The 18,871-nt window shown below is 59.3% G+C and overlaps 2 protein-coding genes across 11 annotated transcripts in view; both read left to right on the top strand.

Annotated features, from left to right (window-relative positions):
- NISCH (nischarin) overlaps nt 1-6,018 on the top strand; it is a 33,531-nt gene extending 27,513 nt beyond the window's left edge. For both annotated transcript variants that reach the window (XM_023547643.2, XM_010589755.3), the window contains 5 exons: nt 1,943-2,495; nt 2,948-3,104; nt 3,581-3,709; nt 4,234-4,395; nt 4,801-6,018. In XM_023547643.2, coding sequence (XP_023403411.2) covers nt 1,943-2,495; nt 2,948-3,104; nt 3,581-3,709; nt 4,234-4,395; nt 4,801-5,411 — 1,612 coding nt within the window. In that variant the 3' untranslated portion in view covers nt 5,412-6,018. The remainder of the gene's footprint in view (nt 1-1,942; nt 2,496-2,947; nt 3,105-3,580; nt 3,710-4,233; nt 4,396-4,800) is intronic.
- Nucleotides 6,019-7,684: 1,666 nt separating this feature from the next.
- The window catches only part of STAB1 (stabilin 1), a 28,964-nt gene continuing 17,777 nt past the window's right edge, over nt 7,685-18,871 (top strand). For 4 of the 9 annotated variants that reach the window (XM_064274403.1, XM_023547642.2, XM_064274399.1 and 1 more), the window contains exons 1-20: nt 7,685-7,854; nt 11,005-11,115; nt 12,196-12,332; nt 12,883-12,998; nt 13,221-13,306; nt 13,382-13,451; nt 13,819-13,914; nt 14,195-14,305; nt 14,547-14,746; nt 15,051-15,181; nt 15,286-15,413; nt 15,652-15,737; nt 15,939-16,073; nt 16,193-16,336; nt 16,531-16,593; nt 16,870-16,983; nt 17,089-17,142; nt 17,371-17,451; nt 17,905-18,063; nt 18,594-18,656. In XM_064274403.1, coding sequence (XP_064130473.1) covers nt 7,774-7,854; nt 11,005-11,115; nt 12,196-12,332; nt 12,883-12,998; nt 13,221-13,306; nt 13,382-13,451; nt 13,819-13,914; nt 14,195-14,305; nt 14,547-14,746; nt 15,051-15,181; nt 15,286-15,413; nt 15,652-15,737; nt 15,939-16,073; nt 16,193-16,336; nt 16,531-16,593; nt 16,870-16,983; nt 17,089-17,142; nt 17,371-17,451; nt 17,905-18,063; nt 18,594-18,656 — 2,166 coding nt within the window. In that variant the 5' untranslated portion in view covers nt 7,685-7,773. Of the gene's footprint in view, nt 7,855-8,101; nt 8,921-11,004; nt 11,116-12,195; nt 12,333-12,882; nt 12,999-13,220; nt 13,307-13,381; nt 13,452-13,818; nt 13,915-14,194; nt 14,306-14,546; nt 14,747-15,038; nt 15,182-15,285; nt 15,414-15,651; nt 15,738-15,938; nt 16,074-16,192; nt 16,337-16,530; nt 16,594-16,869; nt 16,984-17,088; nt 17,143-17,370; nt 17,452-17,904; nt 18,064-18,593; nt 18,657-18,871 lie in introns of those variants that run through there. The other 5 variants (XM_064274406.1, XM_064274400.1, XM_064274401.1 and 2 more) reach the window with 4 other exon arrangements.

Genomic DNA, 18,871 nt, shown 5'->3' with positions numbered 1-18,871 from the left:
AGAAGTAGGCTGCTGAGGGGTCCTGTCTTTGAGTGTAATTTTGGGGGTCCCTTCTAAAGGAACCCTATTGGCTAGAAGTGGCAAGGTCTGAGTGTCTGAGCTTGGGGGGTCATTTTGTGCAAAAGCCCATTTTCTTCTGGGGTGCAGAGAAGGAAGGACATGGGTGTTGGTGGCCCTGGCGTACACTGCAGCCAGCGGCCTGCTATCCCTCCCCCTTTCCTCCATCCACCACCTGCTGCCCCTGCCCCAATGAGCCCAGCTTCCCCTGGCCTCACAGAGCCTTTCTCACCCAGTTTCTGTCAGGCTTATCTGGGGATAGGGCTTGGAGGGGCATACCCATACCCCACCCCCACCTGGGGCTCAAAAGAGGGACCTTATACCCTCAAGGATACCCCCATCCCCTCCTCTCACTGGCTCCTGGGCTTCAAATATGCAAGGACTTCCCCCACCTGGGAGTCCCTGGGTGATGCAAACAGTTAAAGAGCTTGGCTGCTAACAAATGTTGGAAGTTCAAGTCCACCCTGAGGCACCTTAGAAGAAAGGCTTGGTGATCTGCTTCTAAAAAAATGAGCCGTTAGATACCCACAAGGACAGTTCTACTGTGGCACATACAGGTTGGCATGAGTTGGAGTCGACTCAACAGCAACTTTGTTTTGCCCCCATCTGGGGAAGAAAGCCCTGCCCGCTCTGCCCACCCTGCCCATCCTGGCCTGAGACATGGTCTCACTCCTCCCACCCCCGCTGCAACATCTGCCTTCCCTCTGACCCAGACCCCCAGCTGGTGCACCTCCCGGCCTCTTCTGCCCAGCTCAAGCCCCATTCCCTCTATGGAGACCCCCGGTGACCCCAGATGCTGCAGAGCAACTTGTGCTGGAGGTGACCCCATGTGGCTGTTTCCCCTGTGCCAAGCTTCAGGTGGTAGGCACCTTGTCTTCATTTTACCATCATCCCCCAACCTGGCTGGCACCTGCCCCTAGCAGAGCTTGCCTGCAGAAACCGGGGCCTGCTTCACACCAGCAGAAGCACCTCTGCCCCAGGACCGCGGAAGGACAGCCCAGAGGTTTCTTGGGGGCATTTGGCTAAGTGCAAGGTCAGGCCTAGGGATTTCTTTCAAAAGATGGGCTGGATCCAGTTGAGAAGATGATATCCAAAAGACCCCCCATGGCCATATAGGCTGGTCGCAGGAGACTCGGGGGCTCTCCCAATCTGGATGAGCTTCAAGAGTTATGAGTGCTAAATTGGTCTTGTGCACAGAACAGAGCAGTGGAAACCTAGGGTGGCCATGTGCAGTGGAGGCTGGGTGGGCTGAGGGCCTGGACCTCCTGAGAAGGCCCTAAAGGGCAAACAGGGCAGTTTTGATTTTTTGGTTTTTGCTTCCTCAACACCAACTAGACACCCAGATTCCAGCCCTGGGCACCTGGGCCTCGCTCTGGACTCTGGAGGGGCACTTCTAATACCTCTGCCTCCTTCTCAGAATGGGTTCTCAGTCCATTGGCCAAAGCCACCACCACATGTGTCTGGCCAAATCAGCCTTGGGGTGCCAGACTGGAGCCCCCCTGACCCAGCTGCCCATTTCCTTGCTGAGAGGAAGGGAGCACTTCCCCTTGGTTTTTTGTTCTCCCAGAGGGATCTTAGAGCCCTGGTGGCACAGTGGTTAAGGGCTCTCCTACTAACCAAAAGGTTGGCAGTTTGAATCCACCAGCTGCTCCTTGGAAACCGTATGAGGCAGTTCTATTCTGTCCTAGAGGGTTGCTATGAGTCGGAATCGACTTGACGGCAATGGGTATGGTTGTAGGAATCCTGGTGATCAGATGCCCAGGGCGAGCCCTGAGTGGTATGTGATACACAGGCTTCTCTGGCCCTGAGGCCGCACACACCTTGTGAATGTCTATCTGGGGTCCACGTGTTAACATGGTGTTTCTTGGGGGATTGGGTGATACAGCAATGACCAACGTCCCCAGGAAGCCCCCACTGAGATCCCAGTGGAGGCCCCAGCCCTGGCCACTGTGAAGGTCCCAGCTCCGGCGTCAGCAGAGACTGAGGCCCCAGTCCTGATGAAGACCCCAGCGCCAGCTCCAGTGGAGGCCCCAGCATTGGCTCCAGCAGAGGCCCCAGGCCTGGTGAAGACACCAGTGCCGGCTCCAGCAGAGGCCCCAAGCCCAGTAAAGACCCCAGCACCGGCTCCAGCAGAGGCCCCAGGCCCGGGGAAGACCCTAGCACCGGCTCCAGCCAAAGCCGAGGCCCCAGCTCTGGTCTCAGTGGAGGCCCCGGTGGAAGCCTTGGCCCCAGTGCAGGATCCAGTGGAGGCCTCAGCCCCAGCAGAGACCCCAGCACAAGCAGAGGCCCCAGCCCAGTACCCAAGTGACCACCTGATCCAGTCCACCTCCGAGGAGAATCAGATCCCCTCGCACCTGCCCGCTTGCCCATCACTCCGGCACATCGCCAGCCTGCGGGGCAGCACCATCATCGAGTTCTTCCACAGCAGCATTGCTGAGGTAGCCGGGCCCGGGGCATGTGGTCTTGCTGGCTGGCACTTGTGTGGAGAAAGCTGTGGGTTATGGTTCCGGCATCAGTTGGGCCCAGGCAGGGCTTGCCCTTGGGTCAGCCTTGGGTGCTCAGCTTTCCTGATGTGGAGTAGAGTCCCTTGAGGACTTAGGTGTTTTCACTCCAGCTTCAGCGTCCAAACTTACAAGGACCTGGGTGGGGAGATGCTGAGCCGCCCACCCTGCTCGTTCTTCCCACATCCCTCTGTTGCCAGTCCTGACCTCTGGCCCAAGCCAGCCCCACCCCCACACATACCCCCCCGCTCTGTGGGCAGATGGGTGGTGTTGGATGGGGTTGGCCTCGCTGGAGCTCTGTTTTCAGGCATGGTCTAGAAGTAAGGAGGGTGCGCTCCCTGTGCTGGCTCTGCTCTCCTGCAGGCCTCAACCCGCCCCTGTGTCTGCAGGTGGAAAACGAGGAGCTGAGGCACCTCATGTGGTCCTCCGTGGTGTTCTACCAGACGCCAGGGCTGGAGGTCACCGCCTGCGTGCTGCTCTCCACCAAGGCAGTGTACTTGGTGCTACACGATGGTCTCCGCCGTTACTTCTCAGAGCCGCTCCAGGGTACGCACAGGGGTACACACAGGACCCTCAGCCTGGAGGCTGGGGCTGCCCCGCAAGTCCGCTTGGCTTCACTGGACTGAGGATCTTTGTCTGAGAGGGGGGTGGTGATAACCCGTGCAGCCAGAAGCTGTCCTGAGGGACCTAAGGCCAGGTGTGAGAATGCCCAGTGGGGCCCAGTGAGTGCTTGGGGACCAGCTGGGTGAGGAGGGACTGGGCAGCCCCTGTCCCTGACGCCTCAGTTGGGGCTTTCACTATTGGCTTCTTGTAGGGCTCATGGTGACCCACTGAGCAGGGTGAGGCTCAGACCCTAGAAGGCGTTGCCTGGAGGCCTTGCATGCAGAGAGGCAGTGGTGGCTCCTCGCCAGGCAGCAACAGGCCGGGGCCGCCGTTCCTGAGGTCTGCTGCTGTGTGCCTGGGAGCCACACGCTTGCCTGCCCCAGCCCCTGCCACACTCAGTCCCCTTCTCTCCGTCACAGATTTCTGGCATCAGAAAAACACCGACTACAACAACAGTCCCTTCCACATCTCCCAGTGCTTTGTCCTAAAACTCAGTGATTTGCAGTCAGTCAACGTTGGGCTTTTTGACCAGTATTTCCGGCTGACAGGTGAGTGATGCCCTGTGCCTGGCCTGTTTTGGGTGAAGCCAGTGTTACCAGTGGCTCCGCTTTCCACTCAGGAGTGTGCTATCAGGGCCGGTTAGCCAGGGCTGGAGGAAGCAGCTTCAGGAACTGCTGAGAGTGCAGAACGTGCCCCAGTGTGGGGAGCAGGAGGCAGGCATGCAGTGACGTCAGGCCCAGATGGGCAGTGAAGTGCTGGCAGGCCAGCGAGCAAGCCTGGGCTCCCAGGGCAGGATGTTTCTGACTCACACTTCCTGAAGAGAGAAAGCTAAGCTCTTCCCCTAATGCCTCCATATCCCCTTCCACAAAAATGTCACAGCCCTTCCGGCCTGAGAAGTGGCCGTCTCCCCAGGCCCCAGCCATGCTGCCCACGCGGGCCCACTGGCCCTGGGTTTGTGGGTTTTTAGTCTGTGCTGAGACTTGCTGGAGACTAGGAATGGCTCTGGGGAGGGGCAGGGATGATGATGGAAGAGCGGTGGCCTGTGGCTGTGACCAGCCCCCCTCTCGTGCAGGTTCCTCCCCGGTGCAGGTGGTTACGTGCTTGACGCGGGACAGCTACCTGACGCACTGCTTTCTCCAGCACCTCATGGCGGTGCTCTCCTCACTGGAGCGCACGCCCTCACCTGAGCCTGTCGACAAGGACTTCTACTCCGAGTTTGGGGACAAGAGCAGAGGTACCCCCACCCTGGGCCAACGTCGCAGCCTCTGCACTGACTCCTGGACCACTGCAGGCCCCAGAGCATCTCTGTTGTCCAGAACTGCTCTGCCTCTGTCTCCCTCTCGCCTTTTCTGTCACTTTTATCGCTCGACTGGCCAGGGGTTTACACAAGGCTTTTCCACAGTCGACTCTCCACCCCCGCAAATCCTCCCCCATTTAACAGATACATCTCAAGGGTCTGCTCTGATCTGGGCTGCTGGCCTGTGGATCTCTGTCTGAGGGTGGGGGCTCAGAGGGCTGGCCCCCGCCTTTGGCAGACAGCAGCTCATGGTAGGGTCTCTCGGTGGCTTGGGGTCCCTGTCGCTCCCAAGTCCACCTCAGACCAGTCACAGATTACAGCCCTGGCGGCCTCTCTCTGCAGGAAAGATGGAGAACTACGAGCTGATCCACTCGAGCCGCGTCAAATTCACCTACCCCAGCGAGGAGGAGATCGGAGACCTGACATTCATTGTGGCCCAGAAGATGGCTGCCGCGGAGCAGGCTCCGGCCCTCAGCATCCTGCTGTACGTGCAGGCCTTCCAGGTGGGCACCCCACCACCTGGGCGCTGCAGGGGCATGCTGCGCCCCAAGACCCTCTTGCTCACCAGTGCCGAGATCTTTCTCTTGGATGAGGACTACGTCCACTACCCGCTGCCTGAGTTCGCCAAAGAGCCACCACAGAGGGACAGGTACCGGCTGGACGACGGCCGCCGTGTCCGAGACCTGGACCGTGTACTCATGGGCTACCAGACCTACCCACAGGCCCTCACCCTCGTCTTTGATGACGTGCAGGGCCACGACCTCATGGGCAACGTCACCCTGGACCACTTTGGGGAGGTGCCAGGGGGTCTGGCCACGGCTGGCCAGGGCCGCGAGGTCCAGTGGCAGGTATTTGTCCCCAGTGCTGAGAGCCGCGAGAAGCTCATCTCGCTGTTGGCCCGCCAGTGGGAGGCCCTGTGCGGCCGTGAGCTGCCCGTTGAGCTCACCGGCTAGCTCAGGCACAGCCAGCCCTTGCTGCCCACTTAGGCAGGGAAGCAGGCTTTTTTTGTTCTTTTTAAAAATGTTTTCTCCTCCCTTTTTGGTACCTTAATTTGACTGTCAATGTGGAGAATGTAAACACATGGGTTCAGTTAGTTCTTTACAGTCCTGGGGGTCAAACACCAGGCCCATGAGGGGCTGTCCCTGCCCGTCAGCCTCCTGTAGGCTTGTTGCCCGTCTGCAGTGTGGCTTGGCTGGGCCCACCAGTGTCGTGTCTTTTGTCATGGGACCATGTTAACAAGTGGCGCTGTGGATCTGTTTTACTCTTTTACACATCTTTTCTGAAGTGTCAAATGCAGTCCTTTGTCGCTGTTGTCGTTGTTGGCATTTTGCTGCTAATCATGACGCTGGTAGCAAAGTGCACGTTAGAAGCCCCCACCCGTGCCATTTTTCAAAGTGGAAGCCTCCCTGGTCCAGACAGGTGGGCGAGCCCCTTGGGGGGCAGGGGTCCTCCAGGCCTTGGGGCTGAGAGGAATGGGGGCAGGGGACCTAGAGCTGCCAGCACCCAGCGTGATTCCTGTTGCCTATTTTCTCTATTCCAATAAAGCAGAGTTTGACACAGTCTGAGTCTCTGAGTTCATGGTTGGCATGGGGGGAAAGAATGCCCTGAACATGCAGGAAGGCGAGGTCATTGTGGGCAAAGGAAGGAGGGTAGGGAGGTAAAGGGGCAGAAGACAAAGGAAGTGGCCCCCCTGGGCCAGGGAAGCCTGTTGGATGACACTGGAGCCCAGGATGGAGGAGGTGTGTGGGGCACCCCACACAGGGCCATGCTGGAGCACCTAAAACCACAGCTGGGGCCAAGCAGAGGTTTGTAAAGTCCTCAGGGCACTCTACTGGCTGCCTCGATCTGGGCGCAGGCTCAGGTTCAGCCTGCAGGCCTTGATCTCACCTTAGCCCAAAGCCACCCGAAGCTGTCACCTGTGGTGGGGTGAAGGGGGCTGGAATCTGGGATTGCTAGGGAGGATGTGGGGTCTGGGTTTCTTACCAAGATAGCTCTGATGGCAGCAGGGGAGGGCATGTGGGAGGTGGGAGCCAGGCAGTGGAGGGTGGAGAGGAGGGTGCCTTACCCCACATGTCTGTCCATGTCCTCAGAGGTATGGTCTGCCTCAGGAAGCCCATCTGTAAATGAGATAATGACAACCATACAGTCCTCACTGCCTGACACGGGCTAAGTGAGACTGCTAACAGCTGCCCTGGTTCCCTGGTGCGTGAGGATGGGACTCTGGTGAAGGGGCTACAGGCAGCAGACCTGGCTTGGGTCTTCAACACTGGTCAGCTGAGTGACCTTGGACAAGTTACCTGGCCCCTTTGAACCTCAGTTTCTCACCAGTAACAAGGGATAATAAAAGTAGCCACCTATATTCATTCATTGCAGCAACTGGTATTAAGCATCTACTATGTGAGCCAGCCAGACTGACAAATAAACCAGTGTCAGCTGGTGGTCTCTACTTGAGATGATCTATGAGAAGCCGTTGCTGAGGTAACAGCACCCACATGTCAAGGGGGCTCGCTCATGTTTAGGAGCGGAAAGTCTCGTGTAGTCGGAGCAGAGAAATGGGGAAAACAGGAGGAAGCAAAGCCAGAGTCTGGTGCAGCAGGGACTGCAGCTCAGCAGGGAGGGGGTCGGGAGTACAGTGGGGAGCTTCCAGGTTTCAGCCAGACAGATAGGGAGGAGGGGTTGACAGCAGGAAGACCACTGAGGAGGCCCATGCAGGGGAGAGGATGGCTGTGCACAGACTCCGGGTAGGTCCAGAGTAGGGGAGGCCGTGTGGGCAGGACCACCTCTTGGTGCACCTGGGGCAGGTGAGAGGATCAGCATCCAATGGGCTTAGCATGGCTCCTGGCATGAGGTCGGAGGAGCCCTGAAATGCCCGTAGTGGTTAGAAAGGTGGAGTTGAGAGCAGACAGACCAACTTCGGGGGCTGCCCTACCTCCCAGTCAATTACCAGACCCCCACAGAGCCTCTGAATGAAATGCGGGAGCTTGGCTGACAGGTGCGGTGAGGAGCTGTTTGCATCTGAATTTCCTTTGGAACCTCTCAGAGACTAATGGCGGGCTGGCGGGCTGGGGGCTGTGAAGGCCAGGAGGAGGGTCTGGGCCATCCATACAGGGGTCAGGGGCAGCGCCTTCCCTTCCGCCTGTAGGTTGCTGATATGCAGGAGGAAATCCTGGCGGGTTCCTGTGGGGGTGAGCTGGCGGGGCTTCCGGGCTGTATTTAAGGCGCCTGCCCGCCCCGTGCCTGCCTCCTAGAGCTCAGTCCCATCACCAGCCACCCCAACTCTGTCCCGGACAGTGTACCCGCCAGCCACCGCCAGCCATGGCAGGGCCCCGGGGCCTCCTCCTGCTCTGCCTCCTAGCCTTCTGTCTGGCAGGCTCCAACTTCATCAGGGGGCAGAAGGTGAGTGTGAGCAAGTTGCAGGGGGACGTGGTATCCAGGCCCTGCCGGCCAGTGGTGGGAGCAGGGAGGGCGCGTTCACTTACCACGCACAAGTCTGGGGACACACAGGGCAACTGGTGCCTGTGTGACCTTCCCGACCAGGCCCAGGCTAAGAGTCTGTGTCTGGCTGCCTGGGATGACAAGGGGACATCGGCCTGCTCCCTCCGTGCCCAGCCAGCCAGCTGTGTGATGTTGCACCCTATCCCAGGGCTCCTCAGCCTGAAGGTGAGAGGGCCAGCCTCACCTGGGGATTGGCGATGTGATCACCCCCAACTCATACCCCACACGGGGTCACAAACTGAGAGACTCACGTGGACCATGTGTGTGCCTGCTGGGAGTGTGTGCACATGTGAGAGTGTGCCCCAAGAGTGCCCTGGAGGCGGGATGAGAGCTACTCACTCCTGCGTCCTCTGGGAAAGCAGATTACACCCTCAATCCTAAAAGCTACATAAAGAACAATGGTGAGTGCACAGCTGGGGCACTATCCCCCTGAACCTTCACAACCACACGGCATGTGTTATCCGTGAGGAAGCCAAGCCCAAGAAATGGTGGAGACAGGTCACCCCACTCCAAACCACTGCCCGCCCCTCCCCATGCAGGCTGCTAGATGAGTGGGCAGGGACCTGTATATGTCCCCTCAGATCCTGCCGGTCCACCCAGGCCCATGGGAGGGATGTGGTCCCTTTGGGACCTCTGGAAGAGCCTCCCACCTGAGTGGGCAGATAGCATCTCCTGGAAGGGTCATGCCCTCCCCTTGGAGCCAAGTTCCCCAAGGCGTTAATGGGCAGACTGAGAGCAAGAGAGGGGAAGGATTTGCTCAGGGTTCCACTGTCAGGCAGTACCAGGACGGGCACCCAGGCCTCCTGCCACCATTGGACTCTCTCCTTGTGTTCCATGTGGTGAGAAGGAGCAGAGAGAAGGACCTCACCAAGTCAGAGTGGGGGACGGGCAGACCTGGGGCTGAGAAGACATCGGTGATGGTGGAAGAGCCAAATGTTCCAAGGCTGTGCTGTGTTGAGCCCTGTGGGTGGGTTCCTGCCCCCCCATGCCTCAGTTTCCCCATATGGACAATGTGAGGGAATTTCAAAGGCCTGGCCACTTCCTCATGTTCTGGGACGATGGGGATGGGGGTCCATGAGGGGTCTCGGGCTGGGGTTTTTCACTTGTTGGTGACCTGAGGCTCTGACCACTCTCTAGCCTGCATTCTGGAGCTGTGGCTCAGCCAGCCAGGGCCAGGGAAGGCCTAGGGGTTCTTGTGGACGGGGATGCAGCAGTTCTGGCCTCATCCCTCCCACCCTCACAGTCACTCAGCCCTGCTCGCACCCAGTAGAGCATGAGACCCACTGCAACTATGAGGAAACTGAGACTGAAGGGGAAGAGATGTCCCCTGGGCCACACAGCTACAAAGGGGCTATAGCAGAACTGGAAGACAATCGGACTCAGGCAGTAGAGGCAGAGAAGGCTTCCTGGAAGAGGGCATCTTAGACTCGTCCACTCAACAGCCTTGTACGGAGCACCTGTTCAGTGCTGTGCTTATGGTGGTGGGGCCTGTGCTCTCAGACCCACCCAGCCCCTCCCGCTCTGCTCTGGGCTGGCGGAAGCAGCTTGGGGATCCCTTTCTCTCCCAGGGGGGTTGCTTTGAAAGCCCTCAAGCTCAGCTTGGAAGGATTTCCTCTACCACCAGGCTCCACACTTCGGCCCTCTCAGTGTCCCCAAGTAGCGTCTCTGTGGGAAGCAATCAATACAAAATCAGTTTTGGGAATGGGGTGTAGGGATAGGCCAGCACCCACTCTGGCTCAAGCAGATCCCACAGGGAGAAGGGGATCTGGTTCAGCACCCGGGCTGTGGTACTGCCTCCCTTTACCCAGCAGGACCAACAGTGAACTGTGGGCTCAGGCTGCTAACAAATGCTCCTTGGCTAATAGGTGAGGCGGGACCTGGGTGTAACTGCCACGGGTGTGGCAGGGTTTGGGCTGCAGGCTTACCCAGCCATCTCCATTTCACACTCCCTGACAAACATCAACATCCTGTAAATGGGCATCCAGCTTTGTCCCGAGCTGTAACTCACCCGCTGTTTCATCAAACCTGAGCCTTATCCAGTAGTGACTTCACCGTAGCTCTGCCTGGCGGCCAGCTTTTGCCCTGAGCCAGCAGCTGCTCAGCCCTCAAGTTACCCAACTTCCTAGTTGCTCCCTGGCTCAGCAAAGACGGAGTCGCAGGGTGGGGAGTAAGACCGCAACATCCTAGCCCCATGTTTGGCACCGGAGCCACTCTGGGCAACTTCCCTGTTTGCTGACCGCAGAAGCATGAGCGGAAATCCCAAATCACAGTGCCAGAGAGGCCCTGGGTCCCGCATGCTTCCTGAAGAAAGGGCCTGGACACTATTTCTCCTTTTCCTTCATTTGAGAAGCCAGACATCTGTAATTGTTTTCTAAGAAAGAGATGTTCTGGGTCACTGCCTTTTTTCAAGTGTTCAGCATTTTTCAAGATGGGAACATCTTAGCTATGCTAGGCTGTGCCCCAGGCCCCCCAAAACCTCGCCTCCATCAAAATGTCCGTTTCCTCTGCCCTGTTCTCTTGCTGTCACCATGACTTTAGATCCTGCCTCTCCAGGGTACAATGCTATAATTTACTGGGACTTCGTTGCTGTACAAGTGGTCCCGGTGGTGGACTTCTGGCCCTATGCAGCCCAGTGAGTGAAATTGTAGGGCCACATCATGGTGGCAGGCCTAACACTCTTACGTCTCGCATTGATGCTCATGGGACCCTCACCCACCAGAGGCTAATGCCTCCACCAACTCATCCCATTGTCCCCAAGTCCTATAGGTGCTACCTCTTGAATGTCTCTCCATCCATGCCTGCTGCCCAAGCCTCAGCCCAGGCTGCACTTGGGTCTCACCTCTAACAGCTCTTTCCCTGCCCCCATCTCCATCCTATTCTCCACGCAGCAGCCAGGTGGCCCACTTAAAACCCAAACCAAGTCGGAGCTGCCCCTAGCTCTGCCTTGCCCAGGCTGACGAGGCCTGCCATCCTGGCTGCCAGCCCCCTCCCAGCCTCTCCTCAGGCTGCTTTGTCTCCTCACATGGGGTCAGTTGCTCCTTCCCATTCCAGGCCTTTGCTGTGGCTGCTCACTCTGCCGGAGCATTGCCCACGTCCACTCCCATGCAGCTGTCAGGCCCCAACTCAATCCTCACCTCCAGGGTGGACTATCTGATAAGCAAGGTAAGCACAGGCTTACTTGTGCTTACTTACTAATCTGTACTGAACAATTTCATGTTTTTGATGTGGCGAAGCCTGTGCTTACCTTGCTTACTGGGTCATTTGCCCCTGTCAGAGATTGTAAACTTGAAAAAGGCTTTGATTCTGTAGAAAGGTGCTGTGGGGTTGAGAGAGAGACAGATATCGGCCATACCTAGAAGCAGAACCTTTGATGAGGTAAAAAAAAAAAAAGTGAAATTGTTCACTGCAGATGATCTGGTAAGCAAGGTAACCACTATGCTTACCTTGCCTGTTAGAGAATCCACCTCTGGTCACCTTCCCCAGGGGCCTCTCAGTTCCCTAGGCTGCCAGCATCCCCCAGACCCCTGGGTCCCAGCCTGTGTGTGAGGGAGGCGGGCCAGACTCGGAGTCAGGGCTCAGGGGACCAGGCCTGCCTGTCCCCAACCCCTAAAGATAGTCCTGTGCATGTAAGCTCCACGTGCCAGGAGCAGATGGGGGAGGCAGCCTGTTGGCTGGGAGCCCGCGTTCCCTGCATGCCCAAAAATCCAGGATGGAATCGCCGTGTGCTCCCTCCAAACTGTCAGCCATGTCATTTATTGCTTATTTATTTGTAAATGAAAGCAGGGCAGAGCACTAGGCTGGGAGTCTGGAGCCATGGTTCTGGCCCCTGATTCCCATCACTGGGTGGCTGAGGCAGGGCCACCATGCTGGGCTTCAGTTCCTCACCTGAAATGGGCAGAGATGGAGAAAATGGCTGAATTCCCTTCATTTCAGAAGATACAGACTCAGGCTGCTGGGCAGGCTTAAGGGCCGTGGGCAGAGGGATGTGGGCAGGGAAGGTGTCCGTGGGCAAAGAAAGGCACGTGGCCCTGGGCATAGGGACAGAGCTGCAAAAACTCACAACAGGGAGCGTTCCCCCCAGCCTCTCAGGGCTGTCCCTGTCCTCACTGCATCCCCATTGAACAGATGGGAAACTGAGGCCCGGGGAGGGGTGCAAGGACTTGCCAAGACCAGGACAGAGTCAGGCCAGAGCACAGAGTCCAGCCATTCACTCAGGCTCTCCGTGCCCCAACTCCGGTCCAGGTGCGGTCCAAACGCTGCGACACAAAGACCAAGTTTGTCACGCATACCCCCTGCACCCCATGTGTCGTTGTCAAGAGGCGAGTGTGTCCCCCAGGCTGGTTCCGGCAGTTCCCTGAAAAGATATCACAGGACTGCAGGTACAGACCCCCAGCCCCCATCCTTACTCGCATCCAGGAGCATCCTGGAAGGTGGCAGGGGGCAGGGAGAGCCCCGACAGGTCTGGGGGTGAGGGCAAGGACTCGCTTATCCCCATGTCTGAGGGTCCTGCCTAGGTGCCCTACAGTGGGGCAGGATAGGCAAAAGGGAAAGGGTTGGAGGGCAGAGGGCAAGGTGGTGTTTACTGAGCACCTAATATGAGCCAGGTAACCCCGGTGGCACAGTGGTTAAGAGCTCGGCTGCTAACCAAAAGGTCGGCATTTAGAATCCACTAGGCGCTCCTTGGAAACCCTTTGGGGCAGTTTTACTCCGTCCTTTAGGGCTGCTATGAGTTGGAATCGACTCGATAGCAATGGGTTGTTTGTTTTTTATTTGTTAATACGTGCCAGTCCCTGTGCTTGGCTCTGGGAGAGAGAGAGGAGGCAGAGAGAGGGGAGATGGGGTAAGCACTGGACTCCAGTGTGGGGTGGCCGGGGTGGGGACTGCAGGGTAGGAGCTCCTGACATCACCCTGCCCACCCTCTGTCCCCAGCTACGAGGTGCAGCTGGGGGACACCTTGCTGCCCATGAGCGGCTGCAGCCTGGATTGCTGGAAGGAAGTGGTACAGAAGGCCTGCTGCCCCGGCTACTGGGGATCTGAGTGCTACGGTACAGGGGAGAGAGGGTGGGGTGCCCCAGTCCCCGGCTGCAGGCGCTGCCTGTGTGCTCTTCCACGTGTTCATTTAATGAACATTTACTGAGAGCTCCAAGTCTTGGCCGCCTGGCTCTGGCTCCCCTGGGGAGGGACTGAGTCTGGGGCTGGTCAGAGTTGGGGGGGTCAGGGGTGAGTCCAGCGTTCTGGGGGTGGAGCTGAGTTCTGGAAGTCCACAGAGTGCCCTGGGGGTGCTGAGACCCCATGCAATGGCCGTGGGACCTGCCTGGATGGCATGACCAGGAATGGGACCTGTGTGTGCCAGGTAAGATCTGGGCGGGTGTGGGATGGAGTGGGGGAGGTGGAGGGGCCACGCTGACTTGGCGTGTCCCCCTGCCAGGAAAACTTCAGCGGCTCAGCCTGTCAGGAATGCCGAGATCCCAGCCGGTTTGGGCCTGACTGCCAGTCCGGTGAGGGTTTGCGGGGCAGGAGAGCAGGGCCAGCATTCACCAGAGGCCTCTGGAGACCCAGCCCCTGTTTGTCCTCTTCAGCCTCCCTCTCAGACCCTTCGCCCCACCCTTTTCCCTCCAGGGACACACACTGCTTCATCCCACCTCCAGGCTCTTACACATGCTATTCTCCTTGGGGCGTTTCTCCGGGAAGCCCTCCCTGAACCATGAGCTAGGCCATGTGCTCCCCCTGGGCTCCTACAGCCCCTCTACCCTGGGGGTTGTCCTGTCAAGGTTGAGTTCTGGGAGTGCCTAGGGCAGGGACCTGGTGTCCCTGAGTGTTCCAGAGTGAGGCTGGGGTCCCCCCATCACTGTGTGTACCTCCCAGTGTGCAGCTGCGTGCATGGTGTGTGTAGCCGTGGACCGCGTGGGGATGGGAGCTGCCTGTGCTTTGCTGGATACACCGGCCCCCGCTGTGACCAAGGTGAGCGGTGGTCCTTGGTGGCCAGAGCAGGGAGGCAGGCTGGTGAAGGACGAGGCCTGAGCTCCAGCAGAACCTCTGCCTGCAGCCTGATCTCTTTCTAAGGAGAGGCACGCAGCTGGTCATGAGGGAGGGGAATCATCCAGGACCTCCACAAATCAGAGGCCCAGAGAGGGCAAGGCCCTGGCCAAAGTCACCCAGCAAATCAGGCCACACCTTTGCCCTCACGCTCCTTCCCAGCCTGGGGCTCTGGCCATTTTGGGGCTCTCTCCTCTCTGCCCAGAGCTGCCAGTCTGCCAGGCCCTGAGTTGCCCCAAGAACTCCCAGTGCTCTGCAGAGGATCCCACTTGCCACTGCCTGCCTGGCCACACCCAGCAGGGCAGTGAGTGCCGAGGTGAGACTGTGACCTGGAGGTCAGGGACCCAGCTCGGGGTGGACCGGCATTGGGAGGACGTGTGTTTTTAATCCAGCAAGTGCAATCTGGCCATTCACAGGGATGGAGAACTGTCCCCATAGCTCACCCTCAAGGCCCACCGCTTGCTTACTCTCCTTTTGGGCCACCCTGGTGGAAGCGGTGCAGGAAACAGGACCCCTGGTGTCTGGCACACTTGGACTCTTGCTCTCTGTCCTGGCAGCCCCTGACCCCTGCCGGCCACCATCACCCTGCGCCCCATCAGCACAGTGTTCGGTGAGCCCCACAGGGAAGGCACAATGTCGCTGCAGAGAGGGCTACCACGGTGACGGGATGGTGTGTCTGCCCCAGGACCTGTGTACTGCCAATAACGGTGGCTGCCCCAGCAACTCCACTTTGTGCATGTACCAGTGGCCAGGCAAGGTGAGCCAGGGCCTGGCTAGGCCCACCCACGGCCCACCTGTGCACGGCCTACCCGCCCACAGCTCACCTATCCACTGTCACCCTCCCCAAGGTCCACCCGACCAGTTACCCTCCCACGCTGGCTGCAGGACCCCGGCAAATCACAGGTCCCCTCGAAACTCACCTGCTCCATTTGTGAAATGGGGAGAGGATGAGAACCCTGTTCTTGGAGGGCAGTTGTGGGGGTCGAGTAGGGCTCTGCCAGTAGGGCGACGCCACGTGTTCTCATGTACATGATGTTACCCTCCTGTGCCTGGCGGTCCAGGTCTCCTGCTCGTGTAAGCCCGGCCTGGTCAGCATCAGCCACAATGCCTCTGCCGGCTGTGTCGCCCTCTGCTTCCCCCACTCCTGTGACCGGTCAGCCACCTGCCAGGTGACCCCCGATGGGAAGATCAGGTGCACACAGGGGCTTTGGGGGCACTGGGGGTAATAAGGGAGGGCGGGCAGGGGACAGGGGTAGGGCAGGACCCCTGCCTTGACAGCTCTCGATGTGCCCTCAGCTGTGTGTGCAAGGAGGGCGAGGTGGGGGATGGGCGCGCCTGCTACGGGCACCTGCTCCACGAGGTGCGGAAGTCCAGCCAAGTGGGCCTGGTGTTCCTGCGTCTGAGAGCAGCCGTCGACATGCTGGGTGTGTGTCACCGACGGAGGGGGGCACCCTGCTGAGGCTTCTGTTCTGCCCAAGGGCTGTGGCAGCAGAGAGCAGGCTGTAGGGGGCGCATGATCGGGTGGGGGCTGGCCACCCCTAGATCCAGGCCTGAGGCCCTGTCTCCCCTAGACCTAGACCCCACCTCCCCCACATCTAGGACTGAGGGTCTTCCCAGGCTCTCCCCCAGCTCCTGTCTGACGTACCCTTTCCCTGTCCCCAGACCAGGGCTGCCGGGAGCTCCTCACCACGTCAGGCCCATTCACCGTGCTTGTGCCATCTGTTGTCTCCTTCTCCAAGAGTGTGAACGTGAGCCCACCCCATCCTGGAGCTGTCCCTGCCCTTGCCTCTTCCCCGGGACCCTGGACCTGGCTTCCATGCTCTGAGGGAGCCCCAGGCCACACTCTGGGGATCGAGGCCTGGGGGGCGCCCTGTCCCCTCCATTGCCTTGGTAGGGGCGGCAGGCATGGAGAGGCCCACCCTGGCTCACTCAGCACCCTGGCCCTGCAGGAGTCCGTTGCCCAGCAGCTCTGCAGACAGCATGTCATCGCAGGCCAGCACGTGCTGGAGGAGGGGGGCCCACAGACACGCAGGTGGTGGACGCTAGCCGGGCAGCTCATCACTGTCACCTTCAACAGCTTCGTGGTAAGGGAGAGGACCTCAGCCTGGGGACCAAGGAGTCACAGACAGGCGATGCAGCCCTGGCAAAGGTGTGGAGGTGGAAGGAGGTGTGTGGGGTCTGAGGCAGTCATCTTCTGCCTCAGCGCAAATACACCTACACATACGAAGACCAGCCCCAGAAGACACTCAGCATCCAGAGGCCCAACTACCCAGCTGCCAACGGTGTCTTCCACGTGGTCACCACCCTGCGGTTGGAGCCCCCCTCAGGGGTCCCTGGGGACCCCAAGGTGAATTGGCACTCTCCCCTCATCCCATCCTCTCCCCACGTCTCACCCTGGGCCCCTGGGTGACTTTTGACCCCTGTAGAGTTCAGGGGAGGAGGCGGGGGCAGTACTGTGCAAGGCTGGAGCTGGGCTACTCCCCCCAGGGCTGACATAGCCTCCCCCTTCCCTGGGGCCCTTATGCTCATCCCTTCCTGCAGAGAACTATCGGCAGGATCCTCGCCTCCACCGAGGCTTTCAGCCGCTTTGAGACCATCCTGGAGGTGAGTTAAAGGAGGCTGCTGAGCCAGAGTACCTCATTCATCAGAATCTGCCCCATGGTGATCTAGGCTCTGGAGTACACCGGGCCTTTGTCCGTGCCCCAGCCTAGAACCTGCTTAGCACAATGCTGAGGTTCTGCAATAGCAGGGACCCATTGCTGGTGTCTCCCACTTCCTTTGGGTGGGAGTTCCCTGCGGGCCGAGGGCAGCAGGGCCTAGGCGGGGCTCAGAGGTGGAGGCTGGCCTCAGCACCCCCTGAGCTGCCCTCCACCACCACAGAACTGTGGGCTGCCCTCCATCCTGGATGGGCCTGGGCCCTTCACAGTCTTTGTCCCAAGCAACGAGGCTGTGGACAACTTGCGTGACGGCCGCCTCATCTACCTCTTCACAGATGTAAGCTCAGTGGGGCGGAGGAGCTGGGGTGGACTGGTGGGGTCACCAGGGTCTCCACCCTCCCTCACCAGGCCTCCAGGAGCCAAGCCCTCTCTCTCCTGCCAGGGTCTCTCCAAACTGCAGGAGTTGGTGAGGTACCACATCTATAACCACGGCCAGGTGAGCTCCTGCTCCGGAGGTAGCCGGCTGGCACCTGCTGCCAGGCTGTTTGGGAGCTTGTGAATCTGTCTTCCCAGGGGCCTCTTCTTCTCCCTGTCACCTCTACCCTCCCCAGAGGAGAACAGCCCCAGGACCAAAGGGGTAGTTGTCAATCACTCAGGCAGGACTGGGCAGGGCTTCAAGGTGTGGCCAATGCCCAGCTCAAGGCCACCCTCTCGCCCACCCCAGATGACCACTGAGAAGCTCATCTCCAAGGGTAGGGTACTCACCATGGCAAACCAGGTCCTGGCCGTGAACATCTCTGAGGAGGTGAGGTTCCATGAGGATTGGTAATGAATGGGCAGGTGGAGGGGCTAGGGACAACTGGCCAGTTGTTCAGCCTCTTTTGTTCTGCCTGTGTGTCCCATGCCCTGTGTGGGCAGAACACTATGCTAGGCCCTGGTGGGGGTCATGTGGGGGGCAGGCATAGTCAAATCCTTATGGCGGGGCCCAGTGGGGTGGGAGGGCTCCCAGGAGGAGGAGGGTGCGTCACATGGTGGGAACTGCATGGGAAGGGAATGGAGCTGGGGTGGAATTGTTGGCCAGAGCAGGGGTCACCTACTTGGGGAGCGGGGAGGGGGCAGGCACAGCAGGGGGAGGGGACAGATGCAGTGGGTGGAGCCGCTCTGACCTGAGTTGTGAGGTGGAGCACAGGGCAGTGAGGGTGGGCTGGGTCTGGCAGGCCTGGGGCTGGGTGGGTGGTACAGTGGGTCTCTGCTGCAGGGACGCATCCTGCTGGGACCTCAGGGGGTCCCGCTGCGGCAAGTGGATGTGCTGGCTGCCAATGGTGTGATCCATGTGCTGGAGGGCATCCTGCTCCCCCCAACCATACTGCCCATCCTGCCCAAGCACTGCCATGAGGAGCAGTACAAGATAGTGTTGGTGAGTGGGGCTTGGCCGCACGGCACAGCCAGGGCCTTTCACTCCCAGAACCACATGGGCTTCCGGAGGTGACCATCTTCCCAGAAGCCGAGGGAGGGGCACCTTTTTCTAAGTCTCCTTAACTCAGCGACTGGGCTAACAGGGGCTCTGGGCCCGCCCGAAAACCCACAGGCATCTCCTGGGCCCCCCACATCCAGCCCTGACCAGTCCAATTGATTCTACCTCGAAATTACTCTTGCAGCTTCCACCCCTCTGTCCCTAGACTCCCTGCCAAGGCCTATGAATCACCTATGATTTACCCACTCACCCCTGGACCTGGTTTTCTAATGCTCCCCCTTTCCTGCCATGGCCTCAGACACTGTGCTCTTTCCAACCTCAGGGTCCCTGCCCCAACTGCTCCCTCTGCTGGAATGCCATCATTGGCCTTCCCAGGGTTGGCTGTTTCATCCCTCAGGTCTCTAATCAATGTCAGTTTCTTAGGGTTTGCTGGTTGAATAAACGACTAACCCCTCTTTCTCCTCCCCACCCAGGGCTCCTGTGTGGACTGCCAAGCCCTGAACACCAGTGCATGCCCCCCCAACAGCATGGAGCTGGTGAGCACCCTTGGCCCAGCCCTCAGGGCTCCCTGACTCTCAACTGCCCAGCAAGGTTTCCGCCCTCAGTCTGAGCGGGAGAAGGGGCCAAGAGGCTAGGAGAAGCCTGAAGGCTCAGGACTTCTCAGATCCACTGCGGGTGGGAGTGCTGGACCCAGAGGGCTGAGGCCCCTTGGCCAGGGCTGCCTGGTGAAGAGGGTGGGCCCAGTGCCTAC

This window comes from Loxodonta africana, chromosome 22, assembly GCF_030014295.1.
Source record: "Loxodonta africana isolate mLoxAfr1 chromosome 22, mLoxAfr1.hap2, whole genome shotgun sequence".
Lineage (NCBI taxonomy): Eukaryota > Metazoa > Chordata > Mammalia > Proboscidea > Elephantidae > Loxodonta > Loxodonta africana.
Note: the sequence above shows the minus strand (reverse complement) of the source record. Positions and strands in the feature narration are given on the sequence as shown.